This window comes from Oncorhynchus clarkii, chromosome 22, assembly GCF_045791955.1.
Source record: "Oncorhynchus clarkii lewisi isolate Uvic-CL-2024 chromosome 22, UVic_Ocla_1.0, whole genome shotgun sequence".
NCBI classification, from domain to species: domain Eukaryota; kingdom Metazoa; phylum Chordata; class Actinopteri; order Salmoniformes; family Salmonidae; genus Oncorhynchus; species Oncorhynchus clarkii.
In genome coordinates this window covers 15,478,905-15,497,301 of record NC_092168.1, presented here as the reverse complement: position 1 = coordinate 15,497,301, position 18,397 = coordinate 15,478,905, and the positions used below count along the sequence as shown (strand labels likewise).

The following is an 18,397-nucleotide window of genomic DNA, read 5'->3' as shown; positions in this document are numbered from 1 at the left end:
ATTTTAGTCATGTAGCAGATGCTCTTATCCAGAGTCCATACATATTCATACTTTTTTGTACTAGACCCACTACCATTTGCATTCCGCCCCACAGATCCACGGATGACGCTATCGCACTGCCCTATCCCATCTAGACAAGAGGAACACTTATGTAAGAAAGATGTTCATTGATTACAGCTCAGCCTTCAACACCTTAGTACCCTTCAATTTCTTTGCAAGGAATTGGAAAACCTCCATGGTCTTTGTGGTTGAACCTGTGTACGAAATTCGCTGTTCGACTGAGGTACCTTACAGATAATTGTATGTGTGGGGAACAGAGATGAGGTATTCATTCAAAAATCGTGTTACCACTATTATTGCACAAAGAGATAGTACATGTGACTTATTACCTGATTTACAGTGTATTCAAACCCACTACCAGTCAAAAGTTTGGACACACCTACTAATTCCAGGGTTTTTCATTATTTTTACTATTTTGTACATTGTAGAACGATACTGAAGGCATCAAAACTATGAAATAACACACATGGAATCATGTAGAAACCAAATAAGTGTTAAAACCAATCAACATATATTTGCACACTCTTGCCATTGTCTCAACCAGCTTCATGAGGTTGTCACCTAGAATGCATTTCAATCAACAGGTGTGGCTTGTTAAAAGTTTATTTGTGGAATTTCTTTCCTTCGGAATGCATTTGAGCCAATCAGTTGTGTTGTGACAGGTTAGGGACGGTATACAGAAGATAGCTCTGTTTGGTAAAAGACCAAGTCCATATTATGGCAAGAACAGCTCAAATAAGCAAAGAGAAATGACAGTCCATCATTACGTTAAGACATGAAGGTGAGACAATGCGGAACATTTCAAGAACTTTTAAAGTTTTTTCAAGTGCAGTCGCAACATCCATCAACCGCTATGATGAAACTGGCTCTCATGAGGACCGCCACTGGAAGGAAGACCCAGAGTTACCTCTTCTGCAGAGGATATATTCATTAGAGGTAACTGCACCTCAGATTGCAGCCCAAATAAACGCTTCACAGAGTCCAAGTCACAGACAGTCAACTGTTCAGAGGAGACTGCGTGAATCATCCCATCTGGTTTGCGCCTAGTGGGACCATAGTGGTTAAGAGCATTGGGCCAGTAACCGTGCAAAATGTGCAAATTGTTTTTACAGAATAAGGCTGTTACGTAACAAACGCTCTTAACCACTATGCTACCTGCAATTACCTGCAGGCATGACCTCACTTTGCTCCCTCTCTCTTTCTCTTCACATCCATGCCTATTCTAGCTGAGCTCCATCCACTTATCAAGCTCCCTCTATCACACACACGAACATACACCACCACACACACACACACACAATTCCCCATGCAACCCTGCTCTCAACTTTTGGATGAGGCACGCTCACAGCCGGGTCACCCCGTGGTATCTCAATCTTTTGGATGAGGCACGCTCACAGCCGGGTCACCCCGTGGTATCTCAATCTTTTGAATGAGGCACGCTCACAGCCAGGTCACCTCGTGGTATCTCGATCTGCTCTACTGAATAAGTTGACCAATCTCTGTAGTCTGACAGAGAGCTTTCATGACAAACTCGTATCACACGCCTGTTCACGCGTCATCGCCGACATTAATAGTGGCCAAAGCCATATAAAGAAGAGCGGTAAGACACGTGTGCTATGTTCCCACACACTAGAGATAAGAAGAAAAGTCATGGCTAAGGAAGTCAGTAAATGTCTGGAACCCACCCACACACACAGACACCTGGAATCTCTGGGATGTGACACCATTAACGAACAAAGTATTTTATCCTCTGAAGAATATACCAAAGAGACTAATGAATGAGTAAAAGGTTGGGGTAGTGACCGCCTTTCATTCATCAAACGGGCACAATTCCCTATAGGGGTGTGTGTGTGTGTGTGTGTGTGTGTGTGTGTGTGTGTGTGTGTGTGTGTGTGTGTGTGTGTGTGTGTGTGTGTGTGTGTGTGTGTGTGTGTATGTGTGTGTGTGTTCCTCCTCTGGGATCCTTTTGACGACTGACCTCCAGGACCCTCCCACCCTCATTACCCCAGAAAAGGTGTGCTGCCTCCGGGAGGGGATTTCCTCTGCACACTGCCTCATTCATCCATTCCCCTCTTCCACACCCCCGTTCATAGATTTTTATTCCAGGCTTACTATTAAATAGAAAGCATTACAAAATGCACATGAAAAGCTATAATAGCTCTATCTGTTACTGGTAGAACCAACATTTCAAATCAATACACACATTAGCGTGTAGCTCAGCTCACACTCCCGCCCTTCTGTACTGTCTGCTACAGTGGGCAGGGAATGGTGTGAGGGTTGTGACAACACCACCGGTGCCAGGGATGCTGCTAACACAGTAAGTGCACTCTGTATTTGGCGTTTAACGTTTGGGCGTGCGTATGGCTCTCAAGCCCTCACCTCTGAGCCCAACTTGACCAGAGGCACACCTCGAATTTCCTGCCTGTCGTGGTCACAGCAAGGTTCAATTAATGATGCCAGACAACACCTGCGCGTATCTGTCACTTGAACCATTACCATACAAGAAATGTTGATGTTCGGTAATAGCCTAGGCCAGTGTTTCCACGCTCCAGTCCTCAAGTACCCTTAACAGCACACCTTTTTTGTTGTAGCCCCAGACAAGCACACCTGAATCAGCATTTCAACTAATCATCAAGCCCTCAATGAGTTGAATCAGGTGAGTTGGGTGCTGGTGGGGGTACTCGAGATGTTGGGAAACACGGGCCTAGGCTAATGACAGGTTAGCTCGGGTGATTTGTGGGCAAGTTGTAGGTTATTCATAAGTTATGAACGTTTCGTCTTGAGTAGCTAAGATTGCAGTGGGGGAAATACTGTGTAATTACAAATACAGACACAATAAGAATGTATAGTCTGCGGGGATTTGCCTAGCCTACCACGTGGTTATTTCCAGCACTTTCTCCAGTATGCAGAATCCGATGCTCTCTGCAGCATCCACCTCGTCGGTTTGGGAGTGAACTGCCTGCCTGCCTCTCCTTATCTTCCCATTGTTCATTTTATCCCCCCCTCATACTTTCTCCTCTGCTTGAGCTACAATGTTATACCAGTCTCCCTCGCTCCTCAATTAATTATTTACAGTGAGATCCAAAATCCCCCCCCCCCCCTCTCTCTTTGGGGCAAGGAATAATCGCGTCAGTCAGCTGCAAATACATCAGTGGGGCTGCAATGGGCGCGGAGCATTCTAAAAATAGCTCCACGAAAATCACATCAGCCCGATAGTACCGCAGGGTCGCTCCGCTCGCTCGCTCACTTTTTATGGGCTGTAGATGGGGAGGAAGGAACAGCCGTTATGTCATCGATTCTACAACACTAAATAACTGTCTGCGGAGAAGACAACAACCACCACCACTTACAAGCCATTCTTTCTTACCACTTGTGTTTAGCCTACTAAATACACATCGCCACAGAAATTCACATACATTTGCTGGGACCAAGAGAGAGAGAGAGAGAGAGAGAGAGAGCGGTGGGAGCTATAGGCGAACGGTCGGAGCACGGCGGGACCGGTAATTGAATGAATACATGCACCAAGATGCGGTCGTCACCAGTGTGCACACCATTGACGGAAGAGGAAGCGAAATGAAAGTCACAGAACTAAGTAGTCCAGACCCAGCTGCTATTGCATTGGTATCTATGGGAGACACACCCAGTTAAATAGACCAGAACTGACCATTTGTTTTCAATGCTAAACGGGCTGAGTGAACCATCATCATTTATCCACCATATTTGGTACACACTCTGCGTTGACGGTAATACCCAAAGTCAATGAGCAGCCAGCTGTGCACACATACAACCGCCCACGGCGCCATGCTTTTCAAGGCATAATTGTCTACTGCCTCCTCCCAAGAAGTGGACACACAACAATAGCCTACTATAAATGATAAGCTATAGGATATACAGGCCTACACCTCATTGAAATGGGGTAATGTGTTGGCCACATTACTATCCAAATAAGTACATCTGCACAAGTGCTAAAGCGTTCAATCCATTCAATAAACACACAACATAGACAAACCAGACTGAGTTATACGGTCCAATGAGAGACTGGTGGGTTTGAATACAGGCAGCGTCTAAAATGGTAAACTCAGATAAGATGACTTTGATTGAGAAGCACCCATGTGAACCGACAACATGACAGTCTTTTAGTCTGGCAGGTTCTATTATATTGGCTACTCAATACCACACAAAACACTATACTCTATTCCATAAAAAAAACAATGCATTGGTATGTAAACATTTCACCACCATTGTTGGTAAATTGATATACTATAGCCACTAGCCAGCATGTACATTTGGTCCTTGTCACATTTGGCCCTTGTTCACTTGTATTGGAAAGGCCGTAGATTTGGCGGTTTTATTCTCGGTCCATTTGAGAAACAGAACTGTGGAGAACTAGACACACACACGCGCCCTACTGATATACACACACAGGCACACTACTCACCTTGCATATCTGAAAGTTTTCCGAGACTAGCGTCTCCTGGACATGGATATCCTGGGGAGTGGGCGCATGAGCGGTCGGGGTACCAGCTGCACTGCCGCACGAGGGGGACGCGACACCCCCCGGGGAGGAGGATGACAGGCCGTCCAGTACCTTTCGAAACTTCTTCATCTTGCTTTAGGTTAGCGAGAAAGACTTCTATGTCTATATATTCTATCAACCTATCAAGAGTCGTCTCCGTTTCAAATGCTAAGATGACGCGAGAGTCTGTTTGATGTAGGAACCCCTGAGGGTTGGCAGGCGTCGCTTCCTGCAGCCTCTCTCTCGCCCTCTCTCTCCCTCTTCTTTTTAAGTGCAATTGAAAAAGTCGTGGAGGGACCTCATTGTGCACTTAGGCTTCTGTCCACAAAACTGTTTATCTTGGTTTGAGGAGGATACTTAGGTAAAAGAGAATCGCCAATTGCAAATGGATGTATATTGCGCATCAAAAGAGCATGCCCCAGCAAAGATTTAAACTAAGAAACGTCATGTTTCTTTAGCCTGCTGAAACTGCATCACCATAAAGCATGAAGGCAAAACACAAACTACAATACAAAACCTAATCAACCGCTGCAGCAGTTACGAGAGACGAACTAGATATATAATCAGCTAAAGTTCAAACACTTACCAATACACTACCTTAACAATGTTTAAATCGCACTTTTTTGACTGGATGGAGAGTGAAGCAGGTCTATGCAGAGAGACAATGCAGCTAAATGCAGCTCGCTTCCACTCGCTGGTATTACAACTAGAAAATAAAGTAAACCCTTGCACGAACTGAGGAGAGGAACAGGTAAACGAGAGTTGAATCAGTCAAATTAAGTTTATACCCGAATTGTCGAGGATCCAGCGTTTGTATGCAGCCCTGTCCCCTAGAACAGATTCTCTGCAGTCTAGCGCGAGTTGCTGTCCATGGTACTGAAAGACTCCACTCCGGCACCGCCTCTCCCTTCGCTCCTCTCCCCGCCCTTTCTCGGTAGCGATTGGATTACGGTTTCCAGCCAATACCTACTGAATAGGCAGTATTGTGAATAAAAGCAACGGGGTAATAATCAACTTTGCCTGGCTTGTGGAACAGCACCATCTGTGAAACGTGCGTTTGTGTGAACATAGGATAGCTTATTCACAATCTATTCATGAGGCTTCCACACGTGAGAAACCGAACTTGACTCGTAGTAAATGTGGATGGGGAAAACGCTAAGGTGTAGGCCTAAGGTTGCTGCTTGGTTAGTTAGAACCTTCCCCAGCTGTTTGCATTTGACAGCTGTGCAATTTGTCAATGTCATGTGCGGGAACAAAAGTGAACCGCCAAAATCACTGGGAGCAATCAATAATTTAATTAAACATGGTTAAACCAGACCGTTTACCTAGTCAAGGCGCATGTGCATCATTCACACCTCCTTATAAAGGTTAAAACGCATTCACGGATATGTGGCACCGCGATATATATATATATATATATATATACAGTATAAGTAGCCGATTGGTATAAAATCGTCCCCACTGGATTGAATTGCAAGTGCTTACATCACCAGGCAGCCTCTCTCCAAGTTTTGGTAAATGTCTCAGTAGTACAAACATTTCAGCATAAGTATACTACAGGAAGACACTATTTATATCCAATATTTATACATATTTTGAGGAGGGGAGATTGGGGGGCAATTATTTAAAATGTGCATGCAACCCTCACCCTCATGTGCATGCCACCCTCACACATCATAACTGCTGCTACCAGACTCAATATGACTAGTAGCAGCAGTTATGATGTCTGTGTAGTGTGTGTGTGTGTGTGTGTGTGTGTGTGTGTGTGTGTGTGTGTGTGTGTGTGTGTGTGTGTGTGTGTGTGTGTGTGTGTGTGTGTGTGTGTGTGTGTGAGAGAGAGAGAGTGTGAGAGTGAGTGAGTGTGATTAAGTATGTGAGTAAGTGAGTGAGTGAGTGCATGTGTTCTAAGGTGCAGAGAATCAGAGCAGATGGTCAGTCCAGTTCAAGTGTTCAGCAGTCTGATAGCTTTTAGGTAGAGACCGTCTCTGTGCCTGTTGGTATCAGACCTCATGCTTCGATAGTCTGCACAATAGGAAGGAAGTGAACAGCTCGTGGCTGGGGTGTGTGGGGTCCTTGATGACTGCTCCCGGGTGGTCTAAGGCACTGCATCTCAGTGCTAGAGGTATCACTACAGACCCTGGTTCAATCCCGGGCTGTATCACAACCGGTCGTGATCAGGAGTCCCAAATGGCGGTGCACAATTGGCCCAGGGTTGTCGGAGTTAGGGAGGGTTTGGCCGGGGTAGGCCGTCATTGTACAATAACAATGTGTTCTTAACTGACTTGCCTAGTTAAATAAAGGTTAAATAAAACTCAGGCACTGTTTCGAGTAGATGTCCTGGATGGGTGGGAGCACGGCCCCAGTAATGTACTGGGTCGTCTTCACCACCAACTGGAGGGCCTTGTGGTCTTAGAAGGAGCAATTCCCATACCGGGCCATGATTCAACCGGGCAGGACACTCTTGATGGTGCAGCTGTAGTGTTTGGAGAGGACCCAGGGTTGCATGCCGAAGATCTTCTAGCCACCTTGGGAAGTAGAGACGCTGTTGCACACTCTTGACAAGAGTGGTGGTTCATGTCAAGTTCTCAATGATGTGGACGCAGAGGAACTTAAAACTGCTGACTCTCTAGACGGATTATGTGGATTGGGGCATGTTCCCTCCTCTGCTTCCTGAAGTCAACAATCAACTCCTTTCTTTTGCTGACGTTCAGATACGAGGTTGTTGTCCTGGCACCACAATGCCAGCTCACTTACTTCCTCCCTACAGGCTGACTCGTCGTTGTTAGTTATCAGGCATTTCAGGGTGGCCCTGTGTTAAGAGTCTGTGTGGAGGAGGTGTTGTTGCCAATCCTCACAGCCTATGGTCTGCCCTTTAGGAAGTCCAGGATCCAGTTGCAGAAATAATGTTGAATGCTGAAATGTAGTCAATGAACAACATTCTCACATACAGCGATTTGGGAAGTATTCAGACCTCTTGACTTTTTCCACATTTTGTTACGTTACAGCCTTATTCTAAAAATTGATTTAAAACAAATCCTCATCAATCTACACACAATACCCTATGATGACAAAGTGAAAACAGGTTTTTAGACATTTTTGCACGTTTATATATAAAAAAATATATATATTTTTTAAATACCTTATTTACACACGTATTCAGACCCCTTGCTATGAGACTCGAAATTGAGCTCAGGTGAATCCTGTTTCCATTGATCATCCTTGAGATGGTTCTACAATTTGATTGGAGTCCATCTGTAGTAAATTCAATTGATTGGACATGATTTAGAAAGGCACACACCTGTCTATATAAGGTCCCACAGTTGGCAATGCATGTCAGAGCAAAAACCAAGCCACGAGGTCGAAGGAATTGTTTGTTGAGCCCTGAGACAGGATTGTGTTTTGACACTAAATATGGAGAAGGGTACAAAAACCTTTCTGAAGCATTGAAGGTCCCCAAAAACACAGTGTCCTCCATCATTCTTAAATGGAGGACGTTTGGAACCACCAAGACTCTTCTTATAGCTGGCTGCCTGGCCAAACTGAGCAATCGGGAGAGAAGGGCCTTGGTCAGGGAGGTGACCAAGAACCTGATGGTCACTCTGACAGAGCTCCAGAATTCCTCTGCAGAGATGGAAGAACCTTCCAGAAGGACAACCATCTCTACAGCACTCCACCATTCAGGCCTTTATGGTAGAGTGACCAGACGGAAGCCACTCCTCAGTAAAAGGGACAAGACAGCCCACTTGGAGTTTTCCAAAAGGCATCTAAAGACTCTCAGAACATGAGAAACAAGATTCTCTGGTCTGATGAAACCAAGATGGAACGCTTTGCCCTGGACGCCAAGCATCACATCTGGAGGAAACCTGGCACTATCCTTACGGTGAAACATGGTGGTGGCAGCATTATGCTGTGGGAATGTTTTTCAGCATCAGGGACTGGGAGACTAGTCAAGATCGAGGGAAAGATCAACAGAGCAAAGTACAGAGAGATCGTTGATGAAAACCTGCTCCAGAGCACTCCGGACCTCAGACTGGGGTGAAGTTTCACCTTCCAACAGGACAACAACCCTAAGCACACAGCCAAGAAAATGCAGGAGTGGCTTCGGGACAAGTCTTTGAATGAGTGGCCTAGCCAGAGCCAGGACTTGATCCCAATCTAACATCTCTGGGGAATTCTGAAAATAGTTGTGCATCAACGCTCCCCATCCAACCTGACAGAGCTTGACAGGATCTGCAGAGAAGAATGGGAGAAGCTCCCCAAATAAAGGTGTGCCAAGAATGTTGTGTCATACCCAAGAAGACTCGAGGGCTGTAATCGCTGCCAAAGGTGCTTCAACAAAGTACTGAGTAAAGGGTCTGAATACTTATGTAAATGTGATATTTTTGTTTTTCATCTTTAGTCAATTGTGCACAAATGTATAAAAAAACAAATCTTTATTATTATGGGGTACTGTGTGTAGATTGACCATTTTTGATTAAGGATGTAACGTAGCAAAATGTGGAAAAAGTCAAGGTGTTCTGAATACTGTCCGAATGCACTGTAGGTGTTCCTCTTGTCCACACATGTTACGGCCATGTGAATGGCGATGGAAATGACATCTTCCATGGATCTGTTGGAGCAGTAGGCTAATTGGAGTGAGTCCAGTGTGTCTGGCATGATGACCTTGATATGGGTCATGCCCCGCCTCTCAAAGCCCTTCATGATGACCGGGGTGAGTGCAACAGTGCAATAGTCATTTGGGACGGTGGCCTCCTTGCAGCAGGTGGGGACTACTGCCTGGGCCAGGGGCAGGTTGAAGATGTCTGAGAAGATGCCCATCAGCTAGCTGGTCATCACCCACTCTGAGGATATGGCCAGCGATGCTATCTGGGCCGGCAACTTTGTGCGTAATCACTTCTGTTTAGAGTTTTCCTCACATCAGCCATGGAGAGTGAAAGCACCTGGTCGTCCGCACCAGTGAGAGCCTTCCTGGATGGCTTGGTGTTGTTTGCTTCGAAGCAATCACAGAATGTTTTAAGCTCGTCCGGGAGGGAGGTTTGGGTGAGCATCACACAGCTGGATATGTCTTTGAAGTCTGTGATCGTCTGTAGTCCTTTCCACGTGTGTCGCGAGTCTGAGTTGTCGAACATCAATTCCAGTTTAAGTCTGAATTTTCTTTTTGCATCTCTAATGGATTTGGATACGCGTTGCGTGTCACCGAGTCATCGCGGTTCCTTCTGCATTGAATGATGCAGTATGGGCTCTCAAATGGTACGGATTTTTTCGTCTATCCAGGGTTTGGCTTTTCTTCTCTCTCTCCGTCCACAGCGGCACGGCAATACCTAATGTTGTGGAGTCAGAACAGTAGCAGACGGTGACGAACGGTTCTTCTGCTGCTCGGAAAACGCTGGACAAGAGTGTTTTGTATCAAATACTTTGCTAATCTGAAGATAAACCCTATAGATTGTTGTTTATGATGATAATGATGATAAAGATGATTATGAGTAGCTATTATTATCAGCATATTATATGAATATGTAGTAACAGTAGTAGTAGTAGTAGTAGTAGTAGTAGTAGGCTAGTATCATCCTCTTCATCACTATCATAATATCTGTCATCATTATCACAAGCCCTAGGCTTACATATAGGAAAGTAAGCAGCCATTCCCTATCAAGAACAATAATTGCCAGGGAGCTTTAGGTAGGCCTAAATTAAAGCAAATCAATGTCTCTTTTGCCTTTCACAACTTGGTTGTATTGCAGATTAAATCCATTCTTTAAATGTATAGGGGCCAATAAAATGCAAAATAATCCTCTTCATTGCTCTGAGGGTAAGGGTAAAATACTTCTGGCAAGACAACACCAGTGAAGCGCACAAAATCACGGTGGGGGATACGGTTAATCTTCACCGCTAAAACCTGCCGACACGGATTAAGACCCAGAGCACGTTAGGGGCCCCAGTGCGAGCCCAAACTACAGAGTTGCGTGACAACCAACAGAAACTCTTGAACCGTGCAAACTTTACCACGGTCCTCCTCTGTGTTTGCCATGCATGGCTTGTTTGATTTAAGCGGTGTGTTTTTTATCCCAGTAATTTCACGGAACACGCCGTGTGTGGTCATCTCAATGACCTGCGATATGTTGGGTGGGTAGATGATTAAAAATCCTTAGTCATCCTTTTCAGTAAACTACTGGGACTTGAGGATCAGCTTAGACCATAGGATTGCAGTATTGAAGGCCCAAGAGAGGCTTTTATCAATACACACGCATTTTTAACATCTTGCAGGTCTGCTGAAAAACCTGAAGGCCTGCAAAAAAATATCTGTGGGCCTATTCCCATGGCCCATTTGTCCAAGCAAAGTAACCTCATGACCGTACAGTACCAGTCCAAAAGTTTGGACACATGGACTTATTCAAGGACTTTCCTTTATTTTTTACTATTTTCTGCATGTAGAATAATAGTGAAGACATCAAAACGATGATATAACAAATATGAAATCATGTAGTAACCAAAAAGGTGTTGACAGCTTTGCCCACTCTTGGCATTGTCTCAACCAGCTTCATGAGGTAGTTACCTGGAATTAACAGGTGTGCCTGGTGAAAAGTTCACTTCTGGAATTTCTTTCCTTCTTAATGTATTTGAGCCAATCAGTTGTGTTGTGACAAGGTAGAAGTGATATACAGCAGACAGTCCTATTTGGTAAAAGACCAAGTCCATATTATGGCAAGAACAACTCAAATAATAAGCAAATAGAAATGACAGTCCATCATTAATTACTTTAAGACATGAAGGTCAATCAATTTGGAAAATGTCAAGAACTTTAAAAGTGTCTTCAAGTGCAGTCACATAAACCATCAAGTGCTATGATGAAACTGGCTCTCATGAGGAACGCCACAGGAAAGGAAGACCCAGAGTTACAACTGCTGCAGAGGATAAGTTCAATATAGTTACCAGCCTCAGAAATGCCATGAGTTGGCCTAGGCCCTTGAAATGGAAGAGGAAATACTAAACAAACGCTCCAGCCCAATACCACTGGTACTAATACATTCTTCGACGCACTTAACTGCACCTCAGATTGCAGCCCAAATAAATGCTTGAAAGAGTCCAAGTAACAGGCATATCTCAACATCAACTGTTCAGAGGAGACTGCATAAATCAGGCCTTCATGGTTGAATTGAGTCAAAGAAACCACTACTGAAGGACACCAATAATAAGAAGAGACTTGCTTGGGCCAATAAACACAAGCAATGAACATTAGACTGATGTTAATCTGTTCTTTGGTCTGATGAGTCCAAATTTGATATTTTTGGATCCAAACTCCGTGGCTTTGTGAGACACAGAGTAGGTGAACGGATGATCTCCGCATGTGTGGTTACAACCGTGAAGCATAGAGGAGGAGGTTTGATGGTGTGGGGGTGCTTTGCTGGTGACACTGTTTGTGATTTATTTAGAATTCAAGGCACACTTAACCAGCATGGCTACCACAGCATTCTGCAGCGATACACCATCTCATCTGGTTTGCGCTTAATGAGAAAATAATTTGTTTTTCAACAGGACAATGACCCAACACACCTCCAGGCTGTGAAAGGGCTATTTGACCAAGAAGGTGAAAAATGGAATGCTGCATCAGATAGCCAGGCCATCAGATAGCCAATCACCTGACCTCAACCCAATTGAGATGGTTTGGGATAAGTTGGACCGCAGAGTGAAGGAAAAGCAGCCAACAAGTGCTCAGCATATGTGGGAATTGCTTCAGGACTGTTGGAAAAGCATTCTAGGTGAAGCTGGTTGAGAGAATGCCAAGAGTGTGCAAAGCTGTCGTCAAGGCAAAACGTGTCTACTTTGAAGAATCTCAAATGTAAAACATATTTGTAATTTATTTAACACTTTTTTTGGTTACTACATGATTCCAAATGTGTTATTTCATGGTTTTGATGTCTTCACTATTATTCTACAATGCAGAAAATGGTAAAAAAATAAAGACAAACCCTTGAATGAGTAGGCGTGTCCAAACTTTTGACTGGTACTGCATATCAGTAAAAGCCATGAGAATTATGAATAAATATCAATCATCGCTGCATGGACTGCAAAATACATGACCGTGCACGGAATCTATGTTGAATAACGTCTGCATTTCTCTCACCGAGTGCTATATGAACCAGCGGAGCACTCAGTACCTCGTTCATTACGGCTCTAAGAATATATGGTGTGATGGCTGGCTGCCATGAGTTGGCCGAGGCTCTTGTGATAGAAGAGAAAATACTAAACAAACACACCCGCCCATTACCCCTGGTACTAATGCATTCCTCGACGCACTAGGACACAACCGGGGGGGGGGGGGAATTTCACATAGGATGTTCAGAGCTGTCTGGTGAACACAACACTAAACTGTGCTCAAAGGGCCTTACTTCACCATCGTTTGATCTTTGTGTGTAGGAGACATGGAGAGAGAGAGAGAGAGAGAGAGAGAGAGAGAGAGAGAGAGAGAGAGATACCCCTGGGGCCTAGGCTATACACAACAATTAGAGTGTGTGTGTGTGTGCGTGTGTGTGTGTGTGTGTGTGTGTGTGTGTGCGTGCGTGCGTGCGTGCGTGTGTGCGCATATTTCCAACGAGCATGACACAAACACATGCAGCTACACACTCGTTTGCTTGAGCACATTCACACATTGTCCTGGAAGGTTTTGGATAATTGGTCATTGCTGAATATTCAATGGTCGACGGAGATGGAGCATCCTTCATTTAGCCATGGCCTCCATGATCACACAATGCCTTGCTGTCACTTGAGGAATTATATATCTGGAAATATTTAACTTTCTCTCAAGGACACGCGCAGCGCATGTCAGACATGGGTCATAAATCCAGTCACAGCCCGTTTGGATGAATAGTCTTATTATAACTTAATTGTCACTTCTCAGAAAGCGGCCTTCGTCTTTTCTATTGTGCGCCTGTCCTTTTCCTTTTTCCATGGAGCAACAATCAGCCTGCCGTATGCAATCAAGGATTTATAAAGGGCAGCGGTGTAATAATTAAAGCTCATTGGTGTAAGGGAGATATTTGTAGTGGTCTGTTTGTATGGTCTGTTCTGTGATTAATCTCACCATGGGCTGTGCTGATTAGGAGGCGAGGTGGCCATGGACATGGAATACAACAGATTTGAGCACCTTTAGATGAATAGTATCCGAACTGGGATTAACCCTTTGCTTGGACTAAATGTCACACACACATACAGTCATGCACGCGCGGACACAAAAGCAAACTAACAAACACGAATACACACAGATCCACCTTGTTACCATGCATGTCAGGAGACAAATTCATTTTTAATAAGCAAGTCAAACCACAATACCATAATGACTACTGAATAAATTAACAGAGGGTGTGAATGAGGATTGTTGAGTTACGGCCAGGTAAGAGCAAGCCTATCAGCAGCCTTCTGTCTGCACTGTTAACTCTTATCACTTATGGAAAAACCACATGATTTCATGTTTCGGACATGTAAAATTGTATGTGGTGTCGTGACTTTACGTGACTGTTGTTGATTTAATCCACTTACTATGTTTAATTGTTACCCGATTAAATTAGTAATGTAACAATTAACTCAGTAGGATTTGGGGCACCATGGAAGAGGTTGTTTAAAGAGTTACCATCTCCTGAATTAAACTCTATAAGGTATATATATATTTCATCGATAAACAGTAATCTTATTAATCAGTTGGTCTCCCGAGTGGCACAGCGGTCTAAGGCTCAGTGCAAGAGGCGTCACTACAGTCCCTGGTTCAAATCCAGGCTGTATCACATCTGGCTGTGATTGGGAGTCCCATATGGTGGCGCACAATTGGCCCAGCATCATCCAGGTTTGGCCAGGGTAGGCTGTCATTGTTAATAAGAATTTGATCTTAAATGTCTTGTCTAGTTAAATAAAAAATACATTTAAAAAATGTATTCTGAACAGTTGTAACCTCATGCATCTGCAAAAACCCCAGCCTTACTCATGATTCATTGCTACACAAATTGGTTTAATTATTTTTGTCCCCCCCCAGTTTTATCATTGTGGGCAACGGTGTGCTTTAGGACCACACAGACGCCTCCTAACGGTCGGGTAGGCTGTTGGAGTTCTTTATCCGAATGGATTTAAAAAAATATATAATAATAATTGCAACCCTGAATGAATCTGTCCGTGACGCAGCAGAAAGATCATTGTACCCCAAATCTAGTTCAAATCCTAGGAGGGGTCATTTTGAAAGTCATCACTAAGTGATCATGTCAAATGTAGTCATATTGATTTGAAGATGTTTACACTATTTTAACTGTACAGCATACCACTTAACTTATTCAAAACCCCAAACCATTTCACTACTAATGTGAAATTCCTGGACTAACCTCTCTTCTTCTCACATGACCGAATGCATAGATCAAGCGAAGTAACGTTTCTCTTAAACAGCCAGTGTGTCACGTTCTGACCATCGTTCGTGTGTGTTTTCCTTGTTTTAGTGTTGGTCAGGACGTGAGCTGGGTGGGCATTCTATGTTGTGTGTCTGGTTTGTCTATTTCTATGTTTGGCCTGATATGGTTCTCAATCAGAGGCAGGTGTTAGTCATTGTCTCTGATTGGGAACCATATTTAGGTAGCCTGTTTTGTGTTGGGTTTTGTGGGTGATTGTTCCTGTCTTTGTGTTTGTAGCACCAGATAGGACTGTTTTGGTTTTTTCACGTTTCTTGTTTTGTAGATTGTTGTACTTTCATCTTTATTAAAGATGCACAAAACTAACCACGCTGCATTTTGGTCCGCCTCTCTTTCCCCAGAAGAAAACCGTTACACAGTGATTAATATTAACATATTTCATCGTCTGAATGTCACTCCCTAAAAACACACCACTATGGAACAATCCTTGCATAGCTTCTCAGAATTCACAGATATATTGGCTCACATAGAAATCTAAAGGAATTGAAACCGTAAATGGCTTTGTAATAGGAAATACAGTTATTTCCATGACTGAATTTAAAAGCAATTTTGGACTGACCATTGTAGACATTTTCAAATATATGCAACTTAAATTTTTAATATATCGAAATATCAATCTGAAATATTTTGGACATCAGAGCAATGTTGAGGGAATTCTATTTGAGACAGTAAAGGATACTCATATGATAGGCAAAATGCACAAAACCTTACAGAAAACCTATCCAACAAACAATCTCTTAGAAAAAAATATAAACTATTCGAACCAAGACTTAACTGATATTGGCACAAGATGGAAGGAGTGTTGGAATGTTTCACAGGGCGGGATTAGACCCAGAGCCCTGAGCTTAATGATGACCTTGGAGGGTACTATGGTGTTGAATGCTGAGCTATAGTCAATGAACAGCACTCTTACATAGGTGTTCCTCTTGTACAGATGGGTGGAGCAGTGCAATGCGATTACATCCTCTGTGAATCTATTGGGGCGGCATGGAAATTGAAATGGGTCTAGGGTGTCAGGTAAGGTGGAGGTGATATGATCCTTGACTAGTCTCTCAAAGCACTTCATGCTGACAGAATTGAGTGCTACGGGGTGGTAGTCATTAAGTTAAGTTACCTTTGTAACAATGGTAGATATCTTGAAGCATGTGGGAACAGCAGACTGGGATAGGGAGAGATTGAATATGTCCATAAACACACCAGCCAGCTGGTCTGCGCAATGCCCTGAGCACGCGGCTAGGGATGCCGTCTGAGCCAGCAGCCTTGCGAGGGTTAACACGTTTAAATGTTTTACTCACGTCAGCCACGGAGAACGAGAGCAGCCCGTGTCTGTGGCACTGTGTTATCCTCAAAGCGTGCGAAGAAGGTGTTTAGCTTGTCTGGGAGCAAGACATCGGTGTCGGCGACATGGCAGGTTTTCCCTTTGTAATCTGTGATTGTCTGGAGTCCCTGCTACATACACAGTAGAACAACATCCCCTATACACTTCCTGATGAACTCGTGTCATTGTATGCGTCACTGTTATTCGCAGAGGCAACGCAGAACAATGGCCTCTAATCAACAGTGGCATTTATTTTCAATTAACTCTGCAACTCTTACAACTATTGACTTCTTTTCACAACTGCCAAACAAAGACATAGTAAAATATATAAAAGTGAATTAAAAAATATGTATAAAAGGGCATTTCATGCTGAAACCCTCATATTAAACACAAATGGTATTCACTGCATTGCTTTATATTTATGATAGTGTTTTACAACTTTGTTGTTACATTTTTTATGTTATATATTTGAAATGTCATAAGGCTGAAGTAATCTGAAGTACCCAAAAGGGCCACTAGACGTCTTGTGATAAATTACATACAATTATTGTAGTTTACTGGTAAACTTTGACGGTTCCCAGTAATTTACCCTCCCGTTGCAACCGTATCTGTGCCTAAGGGGGGAATTCAGACAATCATCTATTTCCATTCTTGTGCAAAAAGCAGCTAAAAAGCATATTCTCAAATCACTAGAGGTCGACGCTACAGACTTCCTAAGAACATGAGCCAAACCATAGATCCCGTGATCGATGAATAGAGAGAGCTGTCCTCATGGCTCAAGTCACTAACAGCTTCTGGTACCAATGCCAGTCAGGGAATTCCTCTCTAAACCGAGGATTTACAGGCGCAAAAGAGGAGAGAAAGAGAGAGAAAAGAGAAGAGGCCAAAGGGCAATGAGTGTAAAGATTCTGTGGGAGTCGTTGGTGAGAGATCAGAAAATACATTACCTTTGACCTAGCGGCCCTTGACCTTGACTGTGAAGACGAGAGGTGTTACTCCAAGAGCGCACGCACACACACACACCCCACACACACTCCGTGTGTTCTTCAATCGGTCATTACATCCATGGCCAACCTATAAAATCAAATAGCTCGTTGTGAGGTTTCCTGTTTTGTGACTCCATCTCAACTCATTTCCCATGTGTTTCCCTCAGACACAAGGGAAGAGTCAAGCCTATAAATCTACCGGACATGAGGCTTCTCACTGCTCAGCAGGGGTGTAGAAATGCTTTAAAGTTAAAACTTAAGTATTTTTGGGGGGTATCTATACTTTATTGGACTATTTTTTTTTTTACCACTTTTACGTCACCCAAAAGTACTCGTTATGTTTGGAATTCTTAACAGGACAGGAAATTCACACACATCCCTCGTCATCTCTACTGACTCTGATCTGGCGGACAAGGAGACGAGGAAGATGGTGTGTGTGTGTGTGTGTGTGTGTGTGTGTGTGTGTGTGTGTGTGTGTGTGTGTGTGTGTGTGTGAGAGAGAGAGAGAGAGTTAGAACAGTGTCTTACCTTACATTAGCCAGTAGAATAGAGTTGACAGTGAGGTGATGGGAGTCAGTAGACAGACCAGCAGTACAGATATATTTATACACTCATTAGAGCCTCTTCACTGGTCTGAGAACAGACACTGTATAACACCCTGCCCACTGCAATACCTCCACAGCTAACATCTGTCAAAGTCTCCACTTAGTATAATATAAGACTAGTAGGGGGTGAAAAATACCTTCTCAGTCTAGATAGATATTGTATTACAGTAATATCTGGACACGTAGAGATGTTTTCCAGAAAGCACAGTATGCAATAACAGTTGGGATGTTGTTGTGACAATCGATAGGCTGTATACAGTGGGGCAAAAAAGTATTTAGTCAGCCACCAATTGTGCAAGTTCTCCCACTTAAAAAGATGAGGCCTGTAATTTTCATCATAGGTGAACGTCAACTATGACAGACTATGACAGAAAAAATCCAGAAAATCACATTGTAGGATTTTTAATGAATTTATTTGCAAATTATGGTGGAAAATAAGTATTTGGTCACCTACAAACAAGCAATATTTC

General features: G+C 43.5%; 1 protein-coding gene across 1 annotated transcript in view; it reads right to left on the bottom strand.

Moving 5' to 3' along the window:
* LOC139380471 (syntaxin binding protein 5L) overlaps positions 1-4,666 on the bottom strand; it is a 230,080-nt gene extending 225,414 nt beyond the window's left edge. The window contains exon 1 of the mRNA XM_071123162.1: positions 4,499-4,666. Coding sequence (XP_070979263.1) covers positions 4,499-4,666 — 168 coding nt within the window. The remainder of the gene's footprint in view (positions 1-4,498) is intronic.
* Positions 4,667-18,397: the final 13,731 nt, after the last annotated feature.